Source organism: Nicotiana tomentosiformis, chromosome 10 (genome assembly GCF_000390325.3).
Source record: "Nicotiana tomentosiformis chromosome 10, ASM39032v3, whole genome shotgun sequence".
Classification (NCBI taxonomy): Eukaryota; Viridiplantae; Streptophyta; class Magnoliopsida; order Solanales; family Solanaceae; genus Nicotiana; species Nicotiana tomentosiformis.
In genome coordinates, this window is record NC_090821.1 from 41549485 (window position 1) to 41577220 (window position 27736).

Sequence of the window (27736 nt, forward strand, 5' to 3'; positions counted from 1 at the left end):
ATGTTTCGTGGTGCCGAATTGGTTTTACGTGTTGAGTATTATAGAAATTCTTCACGGCGAGCTTGCGAGCCGCGGCTCAGATTTTTTCGGTTGAACAAAGCACCGGAAAATAAAGGAAAGTTTTTGGAAAAAAAGTGCATTTCTGTAGCCCATTATGCGACCACAGAATCACTTTATGCACCGCATAATGGCCACAAAGTGAGGCAGTTATGGGGTCTGTTGGAAGCAATTATGCGGTCGACTATGCGACCGCATAACTGTTATGCGGTGCACTATGCGACCGCAGAACAGTTATACGGGCCGCATAGTGACCGTAGACTCAGGCAGATTTTTGGTCATTTTGGACACCAATTATGCGACCGATATACGGTCGCATATGCGACTGCAGAACCTGTTACGGAGCTTCATTTTTTGGGTTTTTAAAACCCGACCCTACTTCGTTAAATACACGTTTTGGGCCATTTTTTGAGATATAATCTGACATTTTAGAGTGAGATAGAGTGCCCTAGAGTGAGAAGGTGTTCTTCAATAATTGTTCTTCAATTCTTGCTCAAGTTTTGGAAGATTAAGAAGGCAAGCTGACTAGGTCTTCATCCTAGAGGTAAGATTCTACACCCTAAACCCTAATTTCAAAATCATCTAAAAATGGGTAATTAGAAAGATACATTTTGGGTATGAGAGTTGGTTATTTTACATGCATGTGATATCAAGGGGTATAGGAAGATTGTTGAACTAAGCATGGTAAAGATTGGGTAGTGGGATGATGGAATCCTCCATAAAAAGACCTTGAAAACTTTTGCACACTTAGTATTTGATAAAATGCTCAAATGAGCTAGAACCATGATCATCTTCCTAATTTTGATTCAATTTGTTATATTTCTAAAATAGATTGAAGTTGCTAAAAATTCAGGAACGTTTTAGAGTTTAAGGAAGCTCAATTGAGGTATGTTGGCTAAACTCTTCTCTTAGAATTGAATCCCACGATATTCTTGTAAATTATGTAAGTCTCGAGTGATTCATTATGAAATTGGCTATTCCGAGTAAGAGTGGGTTGAAAGATATATGTTCAACAAGCATCCCAAATGCTCTATTCATGTTATGTTTGTTGGGATTGATAAAAATCGCGAACATAAAAGGTGAATAATTACGTCAGGCTAAGCAATAGTAGGCATGGAATTAGAAGATTAGTTGTGAGCCACCATCAACTCAGGTCAAAAACCTTGATTGAGAGCGACAATCTAAATCTAGAAATGAGTCTCACTCCCACCCTTTGGGGGGCAGGGAGGAAGCCCTGCAGCATGTGAATGAAGCTAGAAAATGACTGCCACTTACCGGCAAATCGTTTCCGGAATTGGCAACTAAAAGATTAGATGTGTCAACACCTATGAGCTTCCCATGCTCATCCTTCAACTGTTAATAACCCAAACAACATGTTAATAACAAACTAAAGCTGAGAGCCCCAAAAGTTTTAATGTAAAGCTTGCACTACCTTAGATATAATCTCTACTAACTCAGTGTAAGTAACATCATTGATGGAAGGCAAGTCATTAGCAGCCAAAACAACCTGGCAAAGAGAAAAGTAGTAAAATGAGATATGGAAACAAGAAAAACACTGTTACCAGAAATGCTTTCATTTACTACCAATACGAGCTCAAAATAGCTACTAAATGTATCAGTTGTTCAATTGGCGGCAACCAATCTGATGCACTCCATACTATCATCATGGCTACAGCCTACATATACAAAATGTGTAAGTTATTCACTGGGGCTTCATGCCTATTAAACTAGGGCTAATTAGTATTCCCTGAATTCATTCAAAATATGTTCAGGTCCTAAAGTTTCTTAGCTTCAGGGGATTGATGAAACAGAAGCAAGAAAAGAGAGATGATATTCACTGTACACAAGGCACTGCAACCATGTATGGCCATACAAGCAACACAAAGCCCCAGCTCGTTTGTAATGTTTTACTGGAGATAAAACATTTTCATTAATGTAATCAATGCCGCAAAAAGAGAAATAAAAGAGAATGAAGTTACACTTTCAGAAGAGGAAGTCAAAGTCCTATAGCAGTGATCTCTAATACACCACATTAACTTGTGTGCACCCATAGAAACTCACAGACCAAGCATATCAAGTACACATCAATTAATGGCATTTCATTCAATGCAATGTAATCAAAGAACAGTCCAGCTACTGGTGGCCTACAACTTGAATCCAGTTTATTAAATGCAAGAAACGTCCGATCTTTACATACAGCAAACAACAAGGGACGCCAAAATAAACCTGTGCTCCATGACGAAGTAATTCTCTAGCAAATGGCAAAATACCCAAAATAATATCTGCACCAGAATTATCAACAAAGATTACAGCCTGTATAAGAGTAAGGATGTCAGTGAAGGAACAGACATCAAACATACTGGATCCTGGTCAAAATAAAGATCAGAAAACTTGAAGCCCAACGAAGACAAAATATGACAAGAAACTCACCTTTTTCCATGTTTTTTTACTCCATTTTGTAATGAAAGTGTCCATATCATCTATAACCCAGGGTCGAGGGACTAGGTTTTGGCAACTAGCTAGAAAAGACATACCATCCTCTGAAAACAGCTCTGCAAGCTTCAAGAGAGGTTAAGGAAAGTAGACATTAATTACATGATCTCAAAAACTTTGAATCATTTTAGAATTGCTGGTTGTGCAGGATGCAAGATTATATTATATCAAAATCAAATTTGAAAGGTTTCTTCTAGCTGGATCCTCTATAGGTTCCAACAAGATGCTCAGGATATCATACTCTTGCATTTCACGGAGCATCCCCTATTGAAATCTGCATGTTGTTCTATGTTACAAGGACTCAGGTATGCAAGTCAGAGAGGGGAATGTATATAGGCACGTTCAATTTCTAGCAGGTTTCATGTATTTGTAAGGATCTTTACTGGGAACCTATTTATGTACCACCCGATTGACATGAGTAGGTTTAGGCAAATGAAGAGTTAACACAGGTGTTTAGCAACAAGTTTCTCAAATAAGAGCACACCCTTCAGATGATGAAATCTAAATCATCTCAACTGGCTGATGTACTGGTAATTTTGAGCCTCATAGTGTTACTGGCAATGGCTAAGCATTCCAAAAGATTTCTTTGCTAAGTCTAGTTGATTTGCACCTTTCATAAAGTTTCTAAGCTAGGAAATATTCCTGATACTCAAATAAGAGCACTCCTTTCAAATGATGAATCTAAACCATCTGAACTAACTGATCTACTGGTAACTTTAAATCTCACAGTGTTACTGGTAATGGCTAAGCACTCTAAGATTTCTCTGATAATTCTAGTTGAGTTGCATTTTTCATAAAGTTTCTACGCTAGGAAATGTTCTGATAATGGTCCCAAGATTGTAGAGTCCTCAAAAAGCAGAGAGACCATAAGCAATGTGATTCAGTAACTATTAGGCTTGAGCACGAGAACCATGAGGCAGAAAATAATTTTCTGATCCTGGGAGTGGCACATGATGACAAGGCTTTTTGTCTGAAACTTCAAAGTCGAAGCGCAAAAGAGTCTGTCACAGATACCAGTCTTCTGGTAATCCTAAGAATGAAAAGGGCTGCGTCTAAGTATGATCAGTACTGAGTGCTGACATTATGGGTTAAGATGTAAAAAACCCTTAAAGCAGAAACATATATGATATATGCAAGGTTGCTCTTCGATATCATCCAATCGTTTTCGTCAAGTTGTTTCACTTTTTTGCATTCATTCTAGTTTCTACATATACATGTTTTCCTGTATTCCTTAATATGTAATCATCTTACCGAAATCCCATTTGTCCGAGCTGATTTAATAACCAGCTTCTGATTTAACCACATTACAACAACAACAACAACAACAACAACCCAATGAGATCCCATAAGTGGAGTCTGGGGAGGGGAGTGTGTACGCAGACCTTACCCCTACTCCTCCGGAGTAGGGAGGGTGTTTCCGGTAGACTCTCGGCACAAGAAGGAAAGAGACAGTGTATCAGTAACAGCAAAGGAATCCAGAAAGATAACACCAACAACGCCATAACCAAAAAATAGACAGAAAGTAATAACACTAAGCAGTAACAAAGGCACAGTACTACAGACGCAAGGAAATAATACGGACACAGCAAGGGCCACTAAACATACTACAACCTAACCTACGACCCTAATGACATATTAAGAATACAACTGGAACCACTAGCAAACACGATTATACTAGCCTCCTATCTCCTAACCTACAACCCTAATGTTCGACCTCCACAACTTCCTGTCAAGGGCCATGTCCTCAGAAATCTGCAACCGCACCATGTCCTGCCTGATCACATCTCCCTAATATTTCTTAGGCCGCCCTCTATCTCTTCTCATACTTGTCAAGGCCAACCGTTCACACCTCCTTACTGGTGCATCCAGGTTTCTCCTCCGCAAGTGTCTGAACCATCTAAGCCTAGCTTTCCGCATCTTGTCTTCCATGGGAGCCACGCCCACCTTCACCCGGATATCTTCATTCCTAATCTTATCCAGACTAGTGTGCCCGCACATCCATCTCAGCATTCTCATCTATGCAACTTTCATCTTCTGGATATGAGAATTCTTAACTGGTCAATACTATGCACCATACAACATGGCCGGCCTAACCACCGCTCTATAGAACTTTTCTTTAAGTTCCGGAGGCACCTTCCTGTCACACAGGACGCCAGACGCTAGCCTCCATTTCATCCACCCCACTCCTATACGGTGCGTGACATCCTCGTCAATCTCCCCATCCCCCTGTATAACCGACCCCAGGTACTTGAAGCTCCCTTTCTTGGGGATCACTTGAGAGGTAAGCCTCACGTCCATGCCCACTTCTCCCAGCACGCCACTGAACTTGTACTCCACGTATTCAATCTTAGTCCTGGTCAGCTTGAAACCTTTAGACTCAGGAGTCCGTCTCCAAACCTCCAACATCTCGTTAAAACCGCCTCGCGTCTCATCAATCAGAACTATATCATCAGCGAATAACATACACCATGGCACCTCCCCTTGAATATGGTGTGTCAGTGCATCCATCGTCAAAGCAAATAAGAACGGCTGAGCGCAGATCCTTGGTGTAACCCCATAACAACCGGAAAATGCTCCGAGTCGCCCCTCAGTGTCCTAACCCGAGTCTTAGCTCCATCATACATGTCCTTAATCACCCTAATATAAGCCACTGGAACACCTTTCACCTCCCGGCATCTGCAAAGAACTTTCCGAGGGATCTTGTCATAAGCTTTTTCTAGATCAATAAACACCATGTGCAAATTCTTCCGCCTATCCATGTACAGTTCCACCAACCTCCGAATAAGATGGATCGCTTCTGTGGTAGAACGACCAGGCATGAACCCATATTGGTTATCGAATATCGACGCCAACCTCCTCACCCTCACTTCCACTACCCTCTCCCACACTTTCATGGTATGACTTAGTAACTTGATACCCCTATAGTTGTTACAGTTCTGGATATCGCCTTTGTTCTTGTATAGTGGTATCATCGTACTCCACCTCCATTCCTCTGACATCTCCTTCGTCCTGAAAATAACATTAAACATCCCAGTTAGCCACTCCAATCCTACTCTACCCACATACCTCCAAAATTCTACCGGAATTTCGTTTGGCCCGGTCGCTCTACCCCTGCTCATCTTACGCATAGCCCCCACAACCTCCTCGACCTTAATGCGCCTACAGTAGCTGAAATCTCGATGACTACCGGAGTGCTCCAATTCTCCTAGCACAATGTCTTTGTCTCCTTCGTCATTCAGCAGCTTATGAAAGTACGTCTGCCACCTCCGCTTAATCTGCGCGTCTTTCATTAACACACGGCCTTCCTCGGCCTTGATGTACCTCACTTGGTCTAGATCACGAGTCGTCCTCTCTCTCGCCTTGGCCAGCCGGAACAACTTCTTGTCCCCGCCTTTGTCCCCCGGTTCTTCGTATAGGCGACCAAATGCTGCATTCTTAGATTCCGTGACCGCTAACTTCGCCACCTTCTTAGCTTCCTTATAACTTTCTCTGTCCATCCGCCTCTCCTCCTCGCATGTACTCTCCACTAACCTTTGGTACGCCGCTTTCTTTTCTTCCACCTTTCCCTAGACCTCGGCGTTCCACCACCAGTCGCCTTTGTGCCTGCCCGAGTAACCCTTCGAGACCCCTAGCACCTCTCTCGCCGCCTCCCTAATACAGTTCGCCGTCATCGTCCACATACCGCTTGCATCCCCACTACTCCTCCAAGGCCCCATAGCCAACAACCTCCTCTCCAGCTCCTGAGCTTTCTCCTTCGTCAAGGCACCCCACCTAATCCTCGGACGACCCCGAACCACCTTATTCTTCCTCCTTGATGCCGATGTCCATCACCAAGAGCCTATGTTGAGTCGCGAGTGTATCACTCGAGATAACCTTGCAATCCTTGCACAACCCTCTATCATAGCTCCTTAGGAGGAGATAATCAATCTGAGTCTTAGTCACCGTACTCTGAAAAGTAACCAAATGCTCCTCCCTCTTCGAGAAACTAGAGTTCGCAATCACTAGCTTATAATAAATAAATAAATAAATCATTTCCAGCTTCCAATAGAAAGGTTAAATATCATCAGTGTTTTGGGATGGCCTAAGACTAATCCACGAATAAGGCAAAGAAGCCAGCCCAATAATCAATTCAAAGATTGAGAACTTTCTAAGTAAGATAGAAAACTTAGTCTGAGAATCAATTATCCACTTAATTGACTTCATCAACCAAACCATGTCCAGCATAAACTTTAAGGCAAAAAGTCCATAAGACATGATTATACGCTTTCTTGATATCTGGTTTTCATAGAACATAGTACTTTGATTCTAGACCACAAATACCTTCACACTGTGCACACCTTCTACAAAAGAATTTTAAATTTTCTCATAACTTTTGTTAACCGTAGTGCCCTACTTAAGGAACAACTCCGTGAATAAATACGCCAGACTAAACTATCCAAAACAACAACATGAGATGCAACCACATTTTCATTATTTACTTATAATGTTAAAAATATTCTTTCTCTTTGGTCTAGTAGTAAGAGAGTTTCGAACCATGTACCACTTGCCCTCGGGGATTTCTCTGTTATCAGGAAAAAGAATTTCTTTCTTGCCTTATCAATTGCACACACAACTTTATATTATGTCTGCAAAAATATGGGTCACTTAGCCAAGCCAAAATGTTGACTAGGATCAAACCATGATGCATGTCAACATTTTCCCTCTTTTTAGAAATAAAAATTCTGTAGTTAGTTATGGGTTTCAAGCCTATAATTGAAGAACTGTCGAGAGGTCTACTGCGAGTTTGTCAAGGCCAAAGCTATACACAGATTTACGAATCACTTATGGCAAGAGAATCTAACATACCCATAGTCCTTTGATTAAGAAGAGTGAAAAGCTTTCGTCAAGCAATTTGGTAACTATCTCAATCATATTTTGGCATCATTTTCGACAATGAAGGTCAAGCAACTTACTAAATATCTCAGTGCCGCTATTTTGTCACCAACTTTTTTTTAAAAGGAGCTAGTTTGTCACCAATTAAGACACTAAATGTGGCAAGCAAACAGAGAAAAACTACTAAAGGAGCCAACAGAGGAAACATGAACTTGAGTAACTCAACTTTCCACTAGAATTTCGAGATAATTTGGGCATAACATTGAATATCTACAATTCTATGTTGTCAAAAGTGCTATAGATTACATCAAAGTGATTGATGGAAAGCGTTCTATCAGTAGTTGCCATAACTTGACTGACTGCCCGGGCATAACATACAAGTTAGATGAAGTAATGGTTCAGATTGTTAACTGACTTCTTGCAATGATTGTGAAGAAATCATGGATCAAAAAGCATGACGTACCTTTGCAGAACCAAGATCAAATATATTTCCTGCAAAAATTCCTCTGACCAAATTCTTTACACGCTTGGCTTCATCCTTAATAGCATCATTAAGACGTACTACCTCCTCAAATAAGGATATAGCCTTTGCATTTTCTTCATCCTAATGCATTTTCATACACCAAAAACCATAGCAGTTAAAACCAGACACTAATTTCTAATGTTGCAGGATAAGGAGTACAAAACAATCTAATGACCTTTAAAGAACTGGATGGTTTATTTTGTAAGGCATGTCAACATCCACAAGCAAACACCCTAGTGCATGTTTGCATAGCAGATGCAAAGTTAGGGTCTCATATTTCACCTCTGGATCATCCACCATGTTTTAGAATGACAGTTTTCATCTATATATTAGAGATTTTCATAGCACTCTACACATCCTTACGGTTATTTCTATAAACATTTGCTAACACGAGAGAGTCAACTTGAGGAATTTAATAATGGAGAAATCATACTAACCTTGACCTTTTTAAATATGTCTCTGAATCCCACTTCCCTAAGCACTTGCTCTCTAAGGCGACAAAGAAGCTAAAAGAATGCAAAGAAGGAGAAATTTGAAGCTTCTTAGCAACAACAAAAAGTTATCAGGCAACTTAAGGGTCAATAACTGCTTTGCTAATACGGTTGAACTTACAATGCAATCAGGAGGCCCTCCATGACTTTCAGGATCTTTCTTTAGATCCTCAAGTATTTCAGCATACCTATCCACCAAAAGAAAAAAACAGGTAAAAATGGAAACTGTCATCAATTTTGATTTTCTAGCATATAAACCTCAAACCTTCTGAAATATACTGACACTTGCTCAAGGTATGGTCTAAAGCGGCTTTAATTTCCCATCACTTTGATGACAAGTCAAAACCACTTATAATTAGAATATGACTATATCGATACCCAATTCCCTCCAAAACGAACACCAAATTTACATGATACTAACCTACACAGTAATTTTTCTTTTATAAAGCAAATATTTTTCTTGACAAGTATTGATAAAGAAAATATATTTTATTGATTGAGAGAATATAAAATAAGAGAAGGTCGTCTGAAATGGTTTGGCCATATACTACGCACACCTCAAAATCCAGTAGGCGGTACATTGATGATTAAAGGTACTAAAAGTGGACGAGGTAAGCTTAAAATCATGTGAAGAGAAGAAGTCTCAAAAGACCTACAACTCTTAGCATTAATGACTTAGTTCTTAACAGAATATAAAGGAAACAAAATATCTATACAAGTGATATAATCTAGTTGGGATTAGCTTTATTGTGGTTACACTTACTTTAGGTCAAATTAGAAAAATGTGAGATTTAGAGAACTTCTAGATTTATAGCCCACTAATTTGTCAACTACCTAGCCCCCCGGCTGCTCCTCACACCCTTTCAGCACATTGTAGTCTGTACTTAAGCTAGCTTGTTTGATAAATAGAGAATCAAAGAATTGACCAAAAGCAACTTTCTTTCAGCATTCAGTACTTAAGCTTAACACTTGGAAACTAGTTCCTCTAATTTAGTTTCCTTGGTACCCGCCGCTTCCCTCATCTAACAAAAGGAATTAAACAGAAGAAGTATTTTCTATTCCATTGACCAACCTACCCGGTGAAGCAAGGGGTAGCAGATAACAGTTTAAGTTTTATGCACCTACAATACAATAAATATTTACACAATAAGGTCATAAAATATGAGCTGTGCATTAATAATGTTTCGACTTTAAGTCAAGTTCAAATGAAGGCTATTATGCTAATTTTGTGAAATATCTCTATGTGCATTAGACTTTAAATTGCTCACATGTGTACAACACACTTTGATTTGAATTGTGTTTGTTATTGATGATGAGGGTGATATTTGAAATTAATAATGTGAGCATGAAATACTGAATATGGCCAACGTGCCAAGGATGATCTTATGATTATGGCCACTAGTGCTAATGAAATGAAAAGATGTAAAAAACGTATGAAATGCAATGGCTGATATAAAAAGGTTGATGTCTCGAATAAGACAACCTAGCCGATCAGGTTATGATCAGTCTCCGTGCTAAAATTACGGTGGTATTGGTAATGATAGTAATTGTGGTTGATGTCTCTAATGAGATGGCCTGGCCGGTCGGGTCGTGATCGGACTCCGTACTAAATTTATGGTGGTATTGAAATTGACAGTAATTGTGGTTGATTCTCTAATGAGATAGCCTAGCCGATCGGGTCGTGATCGGACTCCATACTAAATTTACAGTGGTATTGGTATTAATGGTAATTGTGGTTCATTCTCTAATAAGATAGCCTAGCCGATCGGGTCATGATCGGACTCCGTGCTAAAAGTACGGTGGCATTGGTATTGTGAACACTGGTATTGCGGACAATGGTATATCGATACTAGAAATCTCCCAATGTGAGTTATGGAAATTAATTTGAACACTGTCTTGATCCTTATTTGAGGTTTGATGTTGATTAAGGCTTTCATTGATATTATGATATTCTTGTTTGTATTAATTGTTATTCTATTGAGAGGGTGTTTAGTTATACATACTAGTACTATTCGACGGTACTAACGTCCCTTATGCCGGGGGCGCTGCATCTTTCAATGGATGCAGGTGGTTCCACAGCAGGAGATATTGATCAGTGATAGCAGTGCACCTTCTTCCCAAATGACTTGGTGAGCCCCACTTCTTTCTGGGGTCATGGATCTTTTGTACTTGTGTATTCTGTTTGAGGTATAGCCGGGGCCTTGTTGCCGGCATTATCATTGTATTCTCCTTTTTTATAGAGGCTCCGTAGACATAGTGTGGGTTGTGTATTGGTGTTGGGGAAAGACAAACTATGCTACGTTGTGGTTGTATTACTTGTCCATTTGAGACTATTAAAATGATGAAACTATTGGAAATGAATTGGTATTGTAGACGTGAACACCTTTTGTTTAATTAAGGAAAATATGCATTATCTCCATTCGTGGATGAGTTTGGGTAGAATGAAATCTAACAGGCTTGCTCGGTCGGGTTCACTCGGTTGAGCGCCGGTCGCACTCCTCGATTTTGGGCCATGACAAACTTGGTATCAGAGCCAGGTTTTAAAGTGTCCTAGGATGTCTCGGAGCCGTGTCTAGTAGAGTCCTTATTATCGGTGTGTTGTCGACCACATCTATAATTAGGATGCTACATGGGAATTTAGGAATATTATCCTTCTTTGATATTCTGAATCATGCGGTGAAACTGGTTGTGAAATTGTTCTTCCTCCAACTCATGCGTTGATGTTCAAGGTAAGTTTAAATGCTCTTTTGGTTTATTCCAAGTAATGTTGTCATATCACATGACGAAAGGGTAAAGGCTTGAATATTAAACAGATGGCACATATATCATGTTGAATGAATAGTATGACATATGAGACAAGTATATCGTACCATGAGCATACTTTATATGAGAAGAGTGCTAGAACTGATTACCCACCTCGAAAGAGGCAGTGACGTGATAAATGAGACATACGCTTAACTAGTACATGTGGACAGTGTGGGAACCATGTATATGATTCTAAGATGTAAACATGTTACATAGGCACGTGATATATGAAAGGCATGGCCTGGAGAGTAATGATAAATGTATAGGTCTCTCACGGGAGACAAGAAGTTATGAAAGGAGAGTTGATTGAACCCACAATGAGAAGACCCTAGCACTATGAACGTTATAAGAATCCTAGGAATGTGCGAAGTGGTGTTACACTCCAAAAAGGATATTGACATGAGGGAGTTAGATCCCAAGCCTATGTGGCTGAATAAGAGTAGAGAACGTATGAGGTTAATACCATGGTGACTTAAATCTCCCTAATAGTCGAACATATATATGAGGGATAGAGACATGAGACATATGTCCCAGAAGTTGCTAAATTCAAGACTTGTGTCAAAATGTGAATCATTCACCCCAAGTGGGGGAGGAAGGGCCATAGAGAGGCCACTTAAATACAATGAAACAAGAGTAATACCATGTAGCTATGATGTTTGAATATTTTGTTGAAGACAGGTGTAGTCTAGAAAAGAGATAATGGGTAGCATGATTCTCTGAAAGGATATGCTAATGATAAACCACTAGTACCCCAAAAAAGTGGAAGGTTAAGGAAGGTAAATTCTTCATACATGGCAATGTGAATGACAGGGTCAACGATCCCAGAAACTAAGAGTATGTTTACAAAGGGATTTTATACTTGTTAGGGGGTCAGGAACAATGGAACCCAAGGAAGTAATATAGGTCAAATGTGAAAGGTTGCGAGTTTTTAGAATGAGTTAATCACGGATTTGCGATTTAGGCTTTGAGAAAGACAGAACGAGTGGAAAGATAAATGTGAAGTTATAATAACCCAAGAGTGCATTGGTACTTGATGGTGAGTCTCTTAAGAATCTTATAAGCAAGGAAGTGTTAAGTAAAACACGGATGAACACACTTTCCCAAGGATATCCTAACAAGTGTCGAGAGGCGACCAGGATGAATTCCCAACTAAGGGAAAAGACCACGTAACGTATGGAAGGGCACATATCTATTCAATTACTAGGGAGAACGAGGCGAGCAAAATTGGAAGAAAATCTATAAATTGAGATGGTCATGGTTATCGCAAAATAGTTCGTATTAGAATGGTGGACCCGCATATAGCACAAGTGTCAATAGAAGATAGAAAGGATCAACTGTAATGCAGCCGACTTGAGTGACGCCGAATATCAACTAAACGATATAGAGGGAGTTCATGTCTACATATTACATTGTAAAGTGAGACTACTGGTGATGAAGTGGTGGTGTGATAAACTCAACAAACCAGACATAATGAAACTACGAGTTCATGGGAGGCAAACAAGTGAGTGGCACAATAAGGTTGTCGACTATGAATTAAGGGTGAAATGGGATGTGAGTTAATGCTCTAGTCACAAAGGAAATATAGTATCAACATATTGTCTAGACCAAAGGGGAAATGTTTGAAACAGATTAAGAGAGGATGAACACTTGTTACGAACCAGACATGTTTAACATAATAGCTCTTAGGCTGCAATACCAGGAAACACTATTGGTAACTACAATACGGGGAATAAGGTGAGTTACTCATCGAGGATTGAATCAGGTGGACTAAGTCCTACACTTATAAGGAAAACAAGAAGTCATCGTTAAAGAATTTAGGAGGATCTCAAGTTTCAGAAAAGGTCCTGTTCGGGTTAAATATATATGAAGGGTATCGATATGTGTTTTGGGAAGTATTTAACAGTAAAGAGGAATCGTGAGAATTTTCACCAGGGAAGTATAGTGGTTTCTTAAAATCCTATAACACTTATAATGAGGAAAGAGGATGGCTAAGAAAGGTCTGAGTACAATATTTCTTCACATATTGAGGCAATGCCATGCAGGTTGATGTTATCAGGGTGTGCGCGCAAGCTAGTAGATGTTATTCATTTGAAACATATGGTCCCATAAGAAAACTGGCCTAGTAATGTCTTTTGTTGAGAAATTTGGAAAAATAAGTTGCAAGTACTAATAAGATCGTAACCGTATCAAGGAAATTTTTGTAGAGCTCAATTTCTAGGAGGTCATATGAAAGCGAAATCTGATATAGATGTTCCACTAATGATGAAATATGGCAAGATGATCATTTATACCTCTAGGCAACTCAAGAATCATGAGAAAAACAATCCAACACATGACTTAGGACTTGCGGTTGTGATTTATACATTAAAGGTTTGGCGTCATAAATTGTATGGGGTCCCGATGGACATATTCACGAACCAATAGATCCTTCAATATATTTGCAAATAGAAGAAATTGAATCTAAGGTAGAGAAGATGTCATGAGTTACGTAATGATTACGATATCAATATTCTATATCATCCAGGGAAGCCAATGTTGTGGCGGATGCTCTTACCCGGAAATCTATGGGTAGCTTAGCACATTTGGAGGCATACCAAAGGCCATTGGCCAAGGAAGTTCACCGATTGTCTAGTTTAGGAGTTCATCTTGCAGACTCTAGTGAAGGAGAGGTAATTGTGCAAAATAGGGTTGAATCATCGGTTGTTGTGAAAGTCAAAGAGAAGTAATACAACGATCCATTGTTGGCACAATTGAAAGAGGGTATTCATAAACATAAGACTATGTTCTTTTCTCTTAGCATGAATGATGGTACACTAAGGTACCAAGGGCGACTCTGTGTTCCAAATGTCAATGGTCTCCGGGGAAGATTTATGACTGAAGGTCACACTTCTAGGTATTCCGTGCATCCAGGTTCTACAAAAATGTATCATGATCTTAAGGAAGTCTATTGGCAGAATGATATGAAGAGGAATGTGGCGAACTTTGTGGCAAGATGTCCGAATTGTCAGCAACTGAAGGTTGAACACCAAAGGCCTGGTGGGTTGGCACATAACATAGAAATTCCAATGTGGAAGTGGGAAATGATTAATATGGACTTTGTGGTAGGATTATCGCGCACTTCGTGCACGTGTGACTCAATTTGGGTGATTGTGGATCGACTCACGAAGTCATCACATTTTTTGCCGGTTAAGTCTACCGGCACAGCGGAGCAGTATGCTCAGCTGTATATCAAAGAAATAGTCAGCTTGCATGGCACCCCAGTTTCCATCATTTCTGATCGGGGATCACAATTCACTACTAACTTTTGGAAGAAATTTCAGCAAGGTTTGGGTACTCAGGTGAATCTTAGTACAACCTTTCACCCGCAAACTGACGGGCAGGCAGAACGGACTATTCAAATGCTTGAGGATATGTTGTGTGCTTGTGTTCTATACTTCAAAGGTAGCTGGGATTATCATTTACCACTCATAGAATTTGCATACAACAATAGCTATCATGCTAGTATTCAAATGGCACCGTTTGAGGCTTTATATGGTACAAGATGTAGATCTCCCCTTTGGTGGTTCAAAATTGGGGAAGCAGAGTTGATAGGGCCAGACCTCGTGCATCAGGCTATGGAAAAAGTTAAAATCATTAAGGAGCAGTTAAAGACTGCTCAGAGTCATCAGAAATCCTATTCGGATTTTCGTCGTAGAGATTTGGAGTTCAAAGAAGATGATTGGGTATTCTGGAAAGTTTCTGCCATGAAGGGTGTAATGCGATTTGGAAAGAAAGGGAAATTGAGTCCGAGGTATGTCGGACTGTACAAAATCATTCAGAGGATCGGCGAGGTGTCACACAAGCTTGAACTACCACATGAGATGTCATTCGTACACCCGGTGTTTCATGTGTCTATGTTAAAGAAAGTAGTTGTAGATCCGACACTCATTATTCCGGTTGAGACTATTGAGGTAAATGAGAAATTGACTTACGAAGATATTCCGGTTTCTATTATTGATCACCAAGTTCGGAAATTGAGAAATAAAGAAATTACCTCAGTGTAAAAGTTGTGGCGAAACCAACAGGTTGAAGAGGCTACTTAGGAGGGCGAGGAAGAAATGAATAAAAAGTATCCTTATTTGTTTGAATGACCATGTATTTATAAAGTTGTGATCTAGGAAAATTATAAGACATACTTTCTATGAATTATATTCGATTTGTACATTTAATGTTGAGGGTGTTCCGTTCTGGAACTATATTGCTTATGAGGCCACAATTGGTGTTGTTTCGTATTATGTTACGTCGTTGGATTATGTATATGCTATTAGAATGTGTTTCTGGGGCTCTCTGACTGGTGGATAGGCCAAATTACAAAGGAAACTCTGGCGAAATTTTTGGAAATTTAGGGAGTTAGTCAAATTTGGGGCTGCTAGTTTGTGGTATAAAACAAACTAAGTTGCATAAGATGCTAATGACAGATTCTTACCCTCATTCGAGGACGAATGATCCTGGGGGGGGGGAGGGAGAATGTAACACCCCGTAAAATTTTGCAAAAGAAAGTAATGTTTCGTGGTGCCGAATTGGTTTTACGTGTTGAGTATTGGATTGAACAATGCACCGGAAAGTAAAGGAAAATTCTTGGCGGAAAAGTGCATTTCTGCGGTCCATTATGCGACCGCAGAATCACTCTACGGACCGCATAATGGCCGCAGAGTGAGGCAGTTATGGGGTAAGTTGGAAGAAATTATGCGGTTGACTATGCGATCGCATAACTATTATGCGGTGCACTATGCAACCGCAGAACAATTATGCGGAATGCATAGTGACCGTAGACTCAGGAGGATTTTTTGTCATTTTGGACACCAATTATGCGACCGATATGCGGTCGCATATGCGACAACAAAACCTGTTCCGTAGCTTCATATTTTGGGTTTTTAAAACCCGACCCTACTTCGTTAAATACACGTTTTGGGCCATTTTTGAGATATAATCTGATATTTTAGAGTGAGATAGAGTGCCCTAGAGTGAGAAGGTGTTCTTCAATCTGATATTTGGAAGATTAAAAAGTCACGCTGACTAGGTCTTCATCCTAGAGGTAAGATTCTTCACCCTAAAATATGAGCTGTGCATTAATAATGTTTCGAATTTAAGTCAAAATCAAATGAAGGCTATTATGCCAAATTTTGTAAAATATCTCTATGTGCATTAGACTCTAAATTGCTCACATGTGTACTACACACTTTGATTTGAATTGTGTTTGTTGTTGATGATGAGGGTGATATTTGAAATTGATAATGTGAGCATGAAATACTGAATATGGCCAACGTGCCAAGGATGATCTTATGATTATGGCCACTAGTGCCAATGAAATGAAAATATGTAAAAGAAGTATGAAATGCGATGATTGATATAAAAAGGTTTATATCTCGAGTAAGACAGCCTAGCCGATCGGGTCGTGATCAGACTCCGTGCTAAACTTACGGTGGTATTGGTAATGATAGTAATTGTGGTTGATGTCTCTAATGAGATGGCCTAGCCGTTCGGGTCATGATCGGACTCCGTACTAAATTTATGGTGGTATTGATATTGACAGTAATTGTGTTTGATTATCTAATGAGATAGCCTAGCCGATCGGGTTATGATCGGACTCCGTACTAAATTTACGGTGGTATTGGTATTGATGGTAATTGTGGTTGATTCTCTAATGCGATAGCCTAGCCGATCAGGTCGTGATCTAACTCAGTGCTAAAAGTACAATGGCATTGGTATTGTGAACACTAGTATTGCGGACAATGGTATATCGATACTTGAAATCTCCCAATGTAAGATATGGAAATTAATTTGAACACTGTCTTGATCCTAAATTGAGGTTTGATGTGGATTAAGGCTTTCATTGATATTATGATAATCTTGTTTGTATTAATTGTCAATTCTATTGAGAGGGTGTTTAGTTATACATACTAGTACTATTCGACGGTACTAACGTCCCTTTTGCCGGGGGCGCTGCTTCTTTCAATGGATGCAGGTGGTTCCACAACAAGAGATATTTATCAGTGATAGTAGTGCACCTTCTTCCCAACAGACTTGGCGAGCCCCACTTCTTTCCGGGGTCATGAATCTTTTGTACTTGTGTATTCTATTTGAGGTATAGCCGGGGCCTTATTGCCGGCATTATCATTGTACCCTTCTTTATCTGTAGAGGCTCCGTAGACATAGTGTGGTTTGTGTATTGGTGCTGGGGAAAGATAAACTATGCTATGTTGTGGTTGTATTACTTGTCCATTTGAGATTTTTAAAATGATGAAACTATCGGAAATGAATTGGTATTGTAGACGTGAACACCTTTTGTTTAATTAAGGAAAATATGCATTATCTCCATTCGTGGATGAGTTTGGGTAGAATGAAATCTAACAGGCTTGCTCGGTCGGGTTCACTCGATTGAGCGCCGGTCGCGCTCGCCCAATAGCACGTAGCTATCACCACAACTTAGGCAACTAGTGCCTCAACCAAGTTTAAATAAGATACTTACCACAAACAAATCAAATCACTCCACTAGCAAGCCCTTCCCACGCGTATCAATCTCCGAAAGGCTCGAATCTAGCGAAAGATAACTCAATACTATCAATATAAGTTATAGGAATTGATTCCAAATGATAAAGCTAAATTCTTTAACCAAAGTCAAAAATTCAACCTCGGGCTCACGTCTCGGAATCCAACAAAACATACAAAATCCGAACACCCATTCAATAACGAGTCCAACCATACAAAAATTACTCAATTCCAATCTCAACTCGACCTTCAAATCCTCAAATTATGGTCTATGAAGTTTCACAAATGTTCTCCAATTTTTCCAACGCAAAACAATAATTAAATGGTAAAAACAATGATAGATTCATGTATAACAACCAAAACCGAGCTAGAATCACTTACCCCAATCAACTCCTTGAAAGTCCCTTCAAAAATTGCCCAAATCCGAAGTATCTAGCATAAAATATGAAAATGGGTTCAAACCCTCGATTTTGAATCTTTATAACTACTGCCCAGAGTTTCCACTTCACGATCGCGGAAACTCCCTCGCAATCGCAAAGAACAAAATAATTCTGCCCTCAAAAATGACCTTCGCAAACGCGGAACTACGCGATTGCAGACCTCCTCACACGATCACGATGAACAAACACGTGGCTCCAGGCCACCCTCCCATCCTTCTTTGCGAACGCAATCCGCCTCACGCGTTCGCATTTCACACTCTCCTCAAACACTGCGATCGCGAGCAATACTTCATGAACGTGAAGAGTAAAATTTCCATCTGCTACAAACTACTCTAGGGAATCGCGGCACCCCTTCCGCAAACGCGATGAAGGAAACAAGACTCAGAAAAACCAGCAATCTCACAAAGCCAAAAATGAAGCCGAACTTGATCTGAATCACACCCGAGGCCCCTGGGACCCCGTCCGAACATACCAACAGGTCCTAAAACACGATACAAACTTAGTTGAGGCCTCAAATCATATCAAACAACATCAAAAATAAGAATCGCACCCCAATTAAAACCTAATGAAACTAATGAATTTCTAACTTCTACAATCGATGTCGAAACATATCAAACCAACTCTGATTGACCCCAAATTTTGTACACAAGTCATAAATGACACAATGGACCTATTTCAACTTACGGACCAAGATTCGAGCCCGATAACCACAAAGTCAACTGTCGGTCAAACTTCTCAACTCTCCAAACTTCAACTTTTGTAACTTTCGTCAATTCAAGCCAAAATCACCTAACCTGCAAATCAATATCCGGACACACTCCTAAGTCCAAAATACCATACGTAGCTATCAGAACCATCAAAACTTCATTCCGGAGTCATTTACACATAAGTCAACATCCGATCAACTCTTTTAACTAGGTTTCCAACCTTAGGACTGTGTCCCAATTCATTCCAAAACATCCCCGGAACCAAAGCAACCACCTCGGCAAGTCACACAACAACAAACGAACATAGAGTAAGCAATAACTATGGAAATGAGACTACAATACTCAAAACGACCGGCCGGGTCATTACGCAAATAAGCCAGATCAATACTTTAAAAATGCCTTCCCACGCAAATCAACCTCCGAACGTCTCAAATCTAGCCAAAAACAACTCTATAACGTCAAACAAAGCCATATCAAATAACCCCAAACAATAAAGCATTTATCTTTATACAAATACACAAAGTCAACCTCGAGCTTGCACCCCATAACCAGACAAAAATTATAAATTCCGAACAGCCATTTCAATACGAGTCCAAATATATAAGTTTCATCTAAAACCAACTCCAAATCGTGGTCTAAATCTCCATTTTTCAGTTTAGAAAAGTTTTACCAAAACCCCAAAAATACACTTTCTTACCTTATAAGTCAAACCCTCTTTTATTGTTTAAGATTCCTTCATTTTAAAAAATAAAATCAATGATAGATTCATGTTATAATCATAAATTTGGGTTAGGTTTACTTATCCCAATGAAGTAGATGAAAACACCCTCAAAAATCGACTCTTCCAGAGCACCAAAACTTTGTGAGAGTAAGTAACTAAATCCCAAAATAAGTAAAAGAAATGCACAACTGTCCCAGCCGGAATCAAATGCTAGATTATTCAGAAACTCACATTTTGTTAGCTCAACATAATCCTTGCGAGATTACATGCAAGATAACCTTTTGAATCACCCAATTTGGTATTATGATGAGGGAGATATGATGTTTTGAAGTTTTAAAGGAAGTTTGAAAATTTCAAGGATATAACCGATATTTTCAAAATTATTGCACCAGAAAATTAACAATCGCAAAATCTTCTTTTTAGCACCCAAAACCCATTCGGAACCGCCCGTACACAAACCATATATGCATTTCAATAATAAAAATAGGCTACAAACCTGTTCACGCACTCAAAACACCAAAGAGAAATCCTCTTGACCCGATGTTGACTGTGGTCAAACTCCAAATCCTTAACTTAACTAGTCTCTCAACCAATTATCCAAAACACGCCCGAGCCCCTCGGGACCCTATCCAATCATACCAATAAGTACAAACACATTATCCAAACTTATTCAAAGGCTCAAAACACCCACGTGAACATCACAATAAAGAATCGAAGCTCAAATCGAATAGAATTTCTCTTAACTTGTTAAATCTTCATTCTTTCAAATGAGTGTATGAATTACACTTACACACTTCAAATTATGTTCAAACTTTGCACACAAGTTCAGTTCAACTATTTAGACCTATACAAAGTCTCGGAACACCAATTGCAACCAATAACATCAAAGTCAACTCTTGCTCAAACTTATGAACACTTAAGTTCTTCAAATTGTCAGCTTTCGATAAATATTGTCGAAATCTTCTAGGAATCTCCAAAACCAAATCCGAACATACGTACAAGTGTAAATCATCAGACGAACCTATCGGAACCATTAAAACTTGATTCTGATCCGCTTACCCAAAAGTCAAACCTTGGTCAACTCTTCCAACTTAAGGCTTCCAAATCGAGAGTCATTCTTCCAAATCAATCCCGAACCACTCGAAAACCAAAAATAAACACGCAAGTTATAATATATCATATGAAGCTACTCCAAGTCTCAAACCACCAAATGGAATACTAAAGCTCAAAACGACTGGTCGGGATGTTGCATGCTCCCCTACTTAAGCATACGTTCGTCCTCGAACATCCCAAGAGTCGTTTCAAAGCCATCAAATCACTATATAAACTCACCATAAATATACCTATAGGTGATCCCATGTCACCACAATCTATAAAATCTCATTAGCACAATCCCGACTGAAGATTCTTTCTTCAACCTTAATCCATCAAGCTTAGAACCAAAATCCAACATTTGAAATTCTTGATACGATCCAATTCTCGCATATATACATTATATCAATCTCAACAAGATGTATCAAATCATAAATATATTCTCAAGATATAACCAAACGACATAACCCATCGCTTATATGTCTGTAGCAATATCTCTGACCACAATCGCTTCCCATTACCAAACCCGATACCAGTGACATACCTCATATCAAATAAAATCTTGTTCTAAACCTTCATACACCCCTGATGATGAAAGAAATATGTAGAAACTCATAACCACTCATCAGATCAATAAGTCATGGAGCTTACTCACCCGATAAGAGCCATTGCCAAATTCTAAGCTAACTAATGACATTATCCTTCCAAACCTACCTTAACCAAATTTGATAGCACTAATTCGATGTCCAACAACCCCATATCACCCGGTACAAGCTGCTCGACTAATAGGCCACACCAAATTCCACCTAGAGCCACATACGATGCAATCCATGCACCAAATAAGCAACAACACGGATGTAATCAATGATGGAAAGAGAACCAAATGAGAGAACCATCTAATAAGTCCAATAGGTACAATACCAATGGCAGCATACTATGAATAAGTCCAACAAAAGAGAAGTAAAAAACACGAAATGACCACGAAGAATCACATGCTAACATAACCCCACCTCGGCACGTAGCCCGATCCCAACATACCGATCTACATGGATTACTTATCCAGACATAATGCTCATAATCAACAACCATATGTGTATCAACAGCAAACACGCGAAATGCATGACCATAACTATAGTGAAACCGATAGCACAATATTCCACCGATAGGAAAAACATGACTAATGTGCAGTAAGAGACTCAACATCCAAGAGCCATCTCATTCCAAATCTCGCCACCTGGCCTAAACAAAACCACATCATACATGTGAATAGCCATGCAATCTCATAGTCCATTGTAGCATAAAAGAGCAACATATGAAATAAATGAGGGCACGAATAATATCACGACCCAAATTCTCACAGTAGGCCGCGATGGCGCCTAACGTCGTCGTTAGGCAAGCCAACAGTGTACTATTAACTTAATTATTCATTTTATTGATTTTGAAATCATGGTTTTTAAATTAAGTAAAGGAAATTAAGCGTATAAAGCTATGGAGATATGAAGAACAAATAACACATAAAATGAAATGGTGACAATATTAGGCAAAACCAAAACATCTACTAGAAATTCCCAAAACTCTGGTACCATAAGTGCACGAGCAATCTAGTAGAATATACAAACCACTATAGCTAATGTCTGAAATGAAATAGACAGAAATGAAAATACAATAGGAAGGAGATTCCGGGTGCTGAAGATCATAGCAATGGACAACACCTCATCACTAAGTCTCCGGATAACGGGGATGCACGCCCCAAATCCTTCATCGCGAATGTGAGACACCATCCGCGTTCGCAAAGAAAGAAACCAATACCAGCAAAATTTTCCATTTTGGACTTAATTCCGTGTGGTCCAAAACACACCCGAGCCACCAAGGACCCCGTCCAAAGGCACTAACAATTCATAAACATAATCCGGACCTGCTCGAAGTCTTAGAACACATAAAACAATATTGAAACGAAGAGTCACACCTTCAGACCAAATTAATCCACTTTTGAACTCCAAACTTCTTCAACTAGCTCCGAACACGACGAATAATACTTAGACAACTCGGAACGATGCCAAATTTTACGTATAAGCCAAAAATCACCATACAAACCTATTCCAAGGCTCGGAATCCCAAACAGACATTGATAACACCAAAATCTACTTCAAACCAAGCTTAGGAAACTGTAAAACCTTCAATACACCAACTTTCAACAATAAGCGCTGAAATACTCCCGAACCTCGATCAGAACACACGCCCAAGTCCAAAATTATCATACGAACCTATTGGAACCTTCAAATCTCAATTTCGAGGCCGTTTATTCAAAGTGTTGACTCAAGTCAAACTTGACCACCTTAGGCCACTATTATGGAACTAAGTGTTCCGAATTCAACCTCGCGAGTCATAAAACAATAAAAGCACATATTGGAAGTCTTAAATAGGGGAACGCGGATTTAGAAAGGAAAATGACTGGTCAGGTTCCACCTCTTAAACAAATGTCCGTCCTTGAACGGGTCGAGAATCATACCTGGAGTGCCAGATAAGTGTGGATATTTATTCCACATTTCCTCCTCGGTCTCCCAAGTCGCCTCCTCGACTGGTTGACCCCTCCCTTGGACCATTACCACTGAAATCTTCTTAGAACAACACTTGCAGACCTGCCTGTCAACAATAGCAACTGGCTCCTCCTCATACCCCAAGATCACACATAGCTAAACAGTGTTTTAATATAGCCCATGGTACCTATCGGCATGGTACTTCCGAAGCATAGACCTATGGAAAATCGGATGAACTCCCGATATACTGAGAGGCAAGGCAAGCCTATATGTAACCTCTCCAACTCTCTGAAATACCACAAAGGGACCGATGAACCTCAGACTCATCTTGACCCTCTTTCCGAACCTCATGATACCCTTCATCGGCGAGACTTTCAACAGAACTTGCTCGCCCACCATAAATGATAAATCATGCACCTTCTGATCCGCGTAACTCTTGTATTTGGACTGAACTGTACGAAGTCGCTCTTGAATCAACTTTATCTTATCCAAGGCATACTTTACCAAATCAGCACCATATAACCTAGCCTGGCCGGGCTTAAACCAACCGATTGGGGAATGACATCGCCGACCATACAAGGCCTCAAATGGAGCCATCTTGATGTTGGACTGATAATTGTTGTTATAAGCAAACTCGGCCAAAAGAATCGGTCCTACTACCCTCTGAAGTCAATCACATGCTCTGAGCATATCCTCGAGAAGCTCAATTCCATAATCAATTTCGTGGTCAAATCCGATTTTTATCAAACCCTAGGTTTTTCAACATAATCCCATAATTTCTACAATTTTTGTGTTAAAATCTACCCATAAACTATGTATTAAATTCACATTAGGTAGAAATCACTTACCTTCAAATGCTAGGTAAAACCCCCTCTCCAAGAAGCTCAAAGTTTGGCAAAGAAAAGTGAGAAATGAAGAAAATGAGCGTAAGTCTCATGTTTTAAAATATTTCTTCCTTGGTACTCCTTCGCGATCGCGGAAAGCCCCTTGCGATCGCAAAGAAATATCTGCCATCGCCCCAAGAATCTTCTTCACGAACGCGGCCAGGTCCTCACGATCGCGAAGTTTATCCCAGCCAACGCATCGCGAATGCGACCAACCCTTCACGAATGCGAAGGACAACGACTTGCTGACCCCTAAGACCCAGTTCTTTTACTCAAAGTGTTGACTCAAGTCAAACTTGGACACCTTAGGTTGTATTATGGAATTAAGTATTCCAAATTCAACCTAAACCCTTCCAAAACTAAACCAATCATCCCCGTGAGTCATAAAATAGTAAAAGCACATTCAAGAATTCTTAAATAGGGGAACGAGGATCTAGAAAGCAAAATAACCGGTCAGGTCATTACATATAACATCCTCTCCGCCCGATGACACACCAACAATAAATGATGCACAAGAGTGAGCAAACCCGATCCGATGTAGGATACATATTCTCATTAGGCCTACCAATAGGCCCCTAGTTCAATTCTGATCATCCTAAAATAGGTAAATAATCTTCCAAAAGTCTATAGTAACTTATCCATAACACCTGCCATTAGTTGTCTAACTCCTAACATATCTTCACCGTCCACAACCAAGGAAATATTCTGCTTTTGAGAGCATCCAGTCTCTAAACCTCAAGAATACAGGAATATCCATACATGATCCCAACTCTACCACTCAAATGACTGACACATCATTCATACATAATTATCTCACGCAAAATACTCATATAAATCTTCTGTTCCACATAGCAAAACCTTAACCTCGACATCTAACAACCAGGCAATTACTGTAATACTAGTCAAGTATCCGCAAATCTATAGACAGCGCATCTCCTAACACGCACACCCTTCTTAGGCGATACAAGTTAGTACTAAAATCCTCTTAAACATCTAAAATCTCCCATGTTTTCTTGAACTCATGACCTCCTTTTCAATTCTGAACAGCAACCTTATCCCTGAAAATCTCAAACCCACACAGCGCACCACATCTATTATGCTAACACATGAAAATACAAAAATCTCATAATCAACTCTGAATCATAAGTAGGATAAACACCCTAATCAACTAGAAACCTTCTACTTGACCTAACTTAGAAGATCATCACAACACGCAGCAGACGTCCAACACTTGTAGAAGACATCAACCTCAAACGATCGTCAAAATCATCACAAACTCTTCGAAACTCATTAGCATATAACAATGCCATTAGGACTGAGTCTATCCAATCATCCACACCATGCTGACTGCAAAATCCAAAAGTAACTCAAATCGAAATACTCGCTTAAAGGTATTCCCGAAAATTAATGAAATATGCTTTTGTATAGGAACATTGGGAAACGAGCCAAAAGAGTAAAAATCAACTCATAAAGGAGTCAAAAGTGGACAAGGACAAAAACAAGGCAAAAGGCACATAGTGCGGACCACACAACACTGTGTGCGGCAGCAACATAAAGGAAAAGCCATGTCAGTTTTCTTCAGAGTATGCGGACCGCACAAATATTGTGCGGCCGTAGAAGAGGAGATTCAGGGAGCTGGTTTTGGGCAAGCTGAAGGAGTTCGGACCGCACCATAATTGTGCGGCCGCAGAATGTTAAGTGCATCTGCACTCAATATTATGCGGTCCGCAGAAGACAAAGATCACAGAGATGGGATTTCAAGTTCAAGAAGAAATGTGGACCGCACCATTTTTGTGCGGTCTCATAATCAAGAGCGCAGCCGCACTCATCTTTATGCGGTCCGCATAAGTCTCACTTAGCTAGAGCCAAGCAAGAGTGTAGTCGCACTTACAAATGTGTGGTCCGCAGTAGTTGAAGGAGTGCAGTCGCAATCCAGAATTGTGCGACCGCAGAACTGGAACCTGTCAAGCCAAGTCTCGTTGTGCGGACCGCGCACATAATTATGCGGTCGCACAGCCTCCACAGGGGTATTTTTGTCAGATATTTTCAGCTTAGTATAAATAGAACTTTTTGTCATTTTTAGGATAAGTTTTGTTTTGGGAGAGCACCTGAGCCGTTTTTCTTTACTTTTTTGAGTAATATTGTACTAGATTAGCTTATAAACATTAGATTTTCTTTCCCTAATCAATTGTTATGCATTCTATCTTAATTGCTTCTTGTATTTCTTCATTTTGCATGAGTAGCTAAATTTCTAGCTAGGGTTGTGGCCCAACCCTAGTGTGGGTACTTAATAGGTGTTTGATTTAGGACTTGTTTGTGATTGGGTTAGTGTTATTTAGCCTAGTTCTTTCTTGAATTCAAGGATTAATTTATGCCTAATTGACTAAGTCTCTACTTGAGAAAGAGAGACTAAGTCTAGGAAAACTTGGCTAACAAGAAATTAGGGTTAACTCAAGAAATGGTAGCCCCAATTAAAGGGTTGAATCTAGAGATAGTAAGACCCAACTTGAGTATTTATCACTTTTTTTGTGCAATACCCATTTGGACTTGAAAAAGTCAAATTGGGCAAAATCACTCAAACTACCGAGAGGTATAGAGTGGGTAATTACGTGTGATTGCTATATTACAACTATACTAGAAGTGGAAATGTAATCTAAGGGATATTGTACAATTATACTAAATATATACCTAACCCCAAATCTAACTGCCTTAGGATTCGACCCTGACTTGCATTGGGATTTATTATTGGTTTGACCGCCTCAATACCTATATTTGTGGTGTGAGTTTGGGCAACATCAATTTTTGGCGCTGTTGCCGGGAATACTTTCCACTATACTACAACTGAGTGAGTTGATGGTGGAAGTAGATGGAACAATGAACCTAGGTGGCTCATATTAAGAAGGGTACCAAGGTGACAAAAGTGCAAAATCTGAAAATCCGATTCGACTCATGTGCTTTGAACTCTTATGTGGGATTTGAGGAAGTGGAGGCTACCAAATACTTGGAAAAGCTGGCTAAGGGTGATGCAGCTCGCCCGTGGCTAGCTGAGATTTCAGCTATTCGAGGATTAGCACCTCTATGGCTCACAGCAGGGGTTCCCATAGTCCGGGCCACCCTAAACTTTGAAGCTAAAGGGTGACAGACTTTAGTGTGCAGTTGCATTGACCCGTGCATGAATGAGAACAACCTCCCACTTTCCCGAGAAGTCCTGGTGGCTTCAATTATGGCTGGGTACCCAATCAATGTGGGCGCTATAATGTCAACCAACATCACTTTGGTTGTCCAGAAGGATGAGAGATCCTACCCCTACCCAAAATTTCTCATAGAGTACTTCAATGATCAAAAGGTGGAGCCTGGCAGTATAATACTAAGGTAAAGGACAATAAGCCTTTAGCATGGTACCACCTACAGGGTTCTGACAACCCAAAGATCAAGGGTAAGGCAACTACCTCCGCTGGCCAGTCTGAGGAGCCAACGGTAGTAGTTACTGATTCAGCTACTGAGCCTTCCACAGCAGCCGGACCTTCTGCCGGGACAGCAGACATGCCAACCAAAAAACCATTATGGAGACTCTAGTGGCACATAG

The 27736-nt window shown here is 39.9% G+C and overlaps 1 protein-coding gene across 1 annotated transcript; it reads right to left on the reverse strand.

Moving 5' to 3' along the window:
* Positions 1 to 1113: 1113 nt before the first annotated feature.
* On the reverse strand, positions 1114 to 27695 carry LOC138900065 (damage-control phosphatase At2g17340-like). The gene is made up of 10 exons (XM_070186769.1): positions 27560 to 27695; positions 27152 to 27401; positions 9513 to 9557; positions 8558 to 8624; positions 8383 to 8451; positions 7886 to 8026; positions 2488 to 2616; positions 2284 to 2370; positions 1490 to 1564; positions 1114 to 1410 (listed from the first exon to the last, which is right to left on the reverse strand). The coding sequence occupies exons 1-10, from the start codon at positions 27693 to 27695 to the stop codon at positions 1258 to 1260; spliced, it is 1152 nt and encodes a 383-aa protein (XP_070042870.1). The 3' UTR covers positions 1114 to 1257.
* Positions 27696 to 27736: the final 41 nt, after the last annotated feature.

Excerpts from the sequence above, each read along its gene's own strand:
- LOC138900065 (XM_070186769.1), bottom strand. The coding sequence starts at position 27,695 with ATGTCTGCTGTCCCGGCAGAAGGTCCGGCTGCTGTGGAAGGCTCAGTA. Across the intron at positions 8,452-8,557 it reads GAGGGCCTCCTGATTGCATT|CTTCTTTGTCGCCTTAGAGA; the intron begins GTAAGTTCAACC and ends GCATTCTTTTAG. Across the intron at positions 2,617-7,885 it reads TTGATCTTGGTTCTGCAAAG|CTTGCAGAGCTGTTTTCAGA; the intron begins GTACGTCATGCT and ends CCTCTCTTGAAG.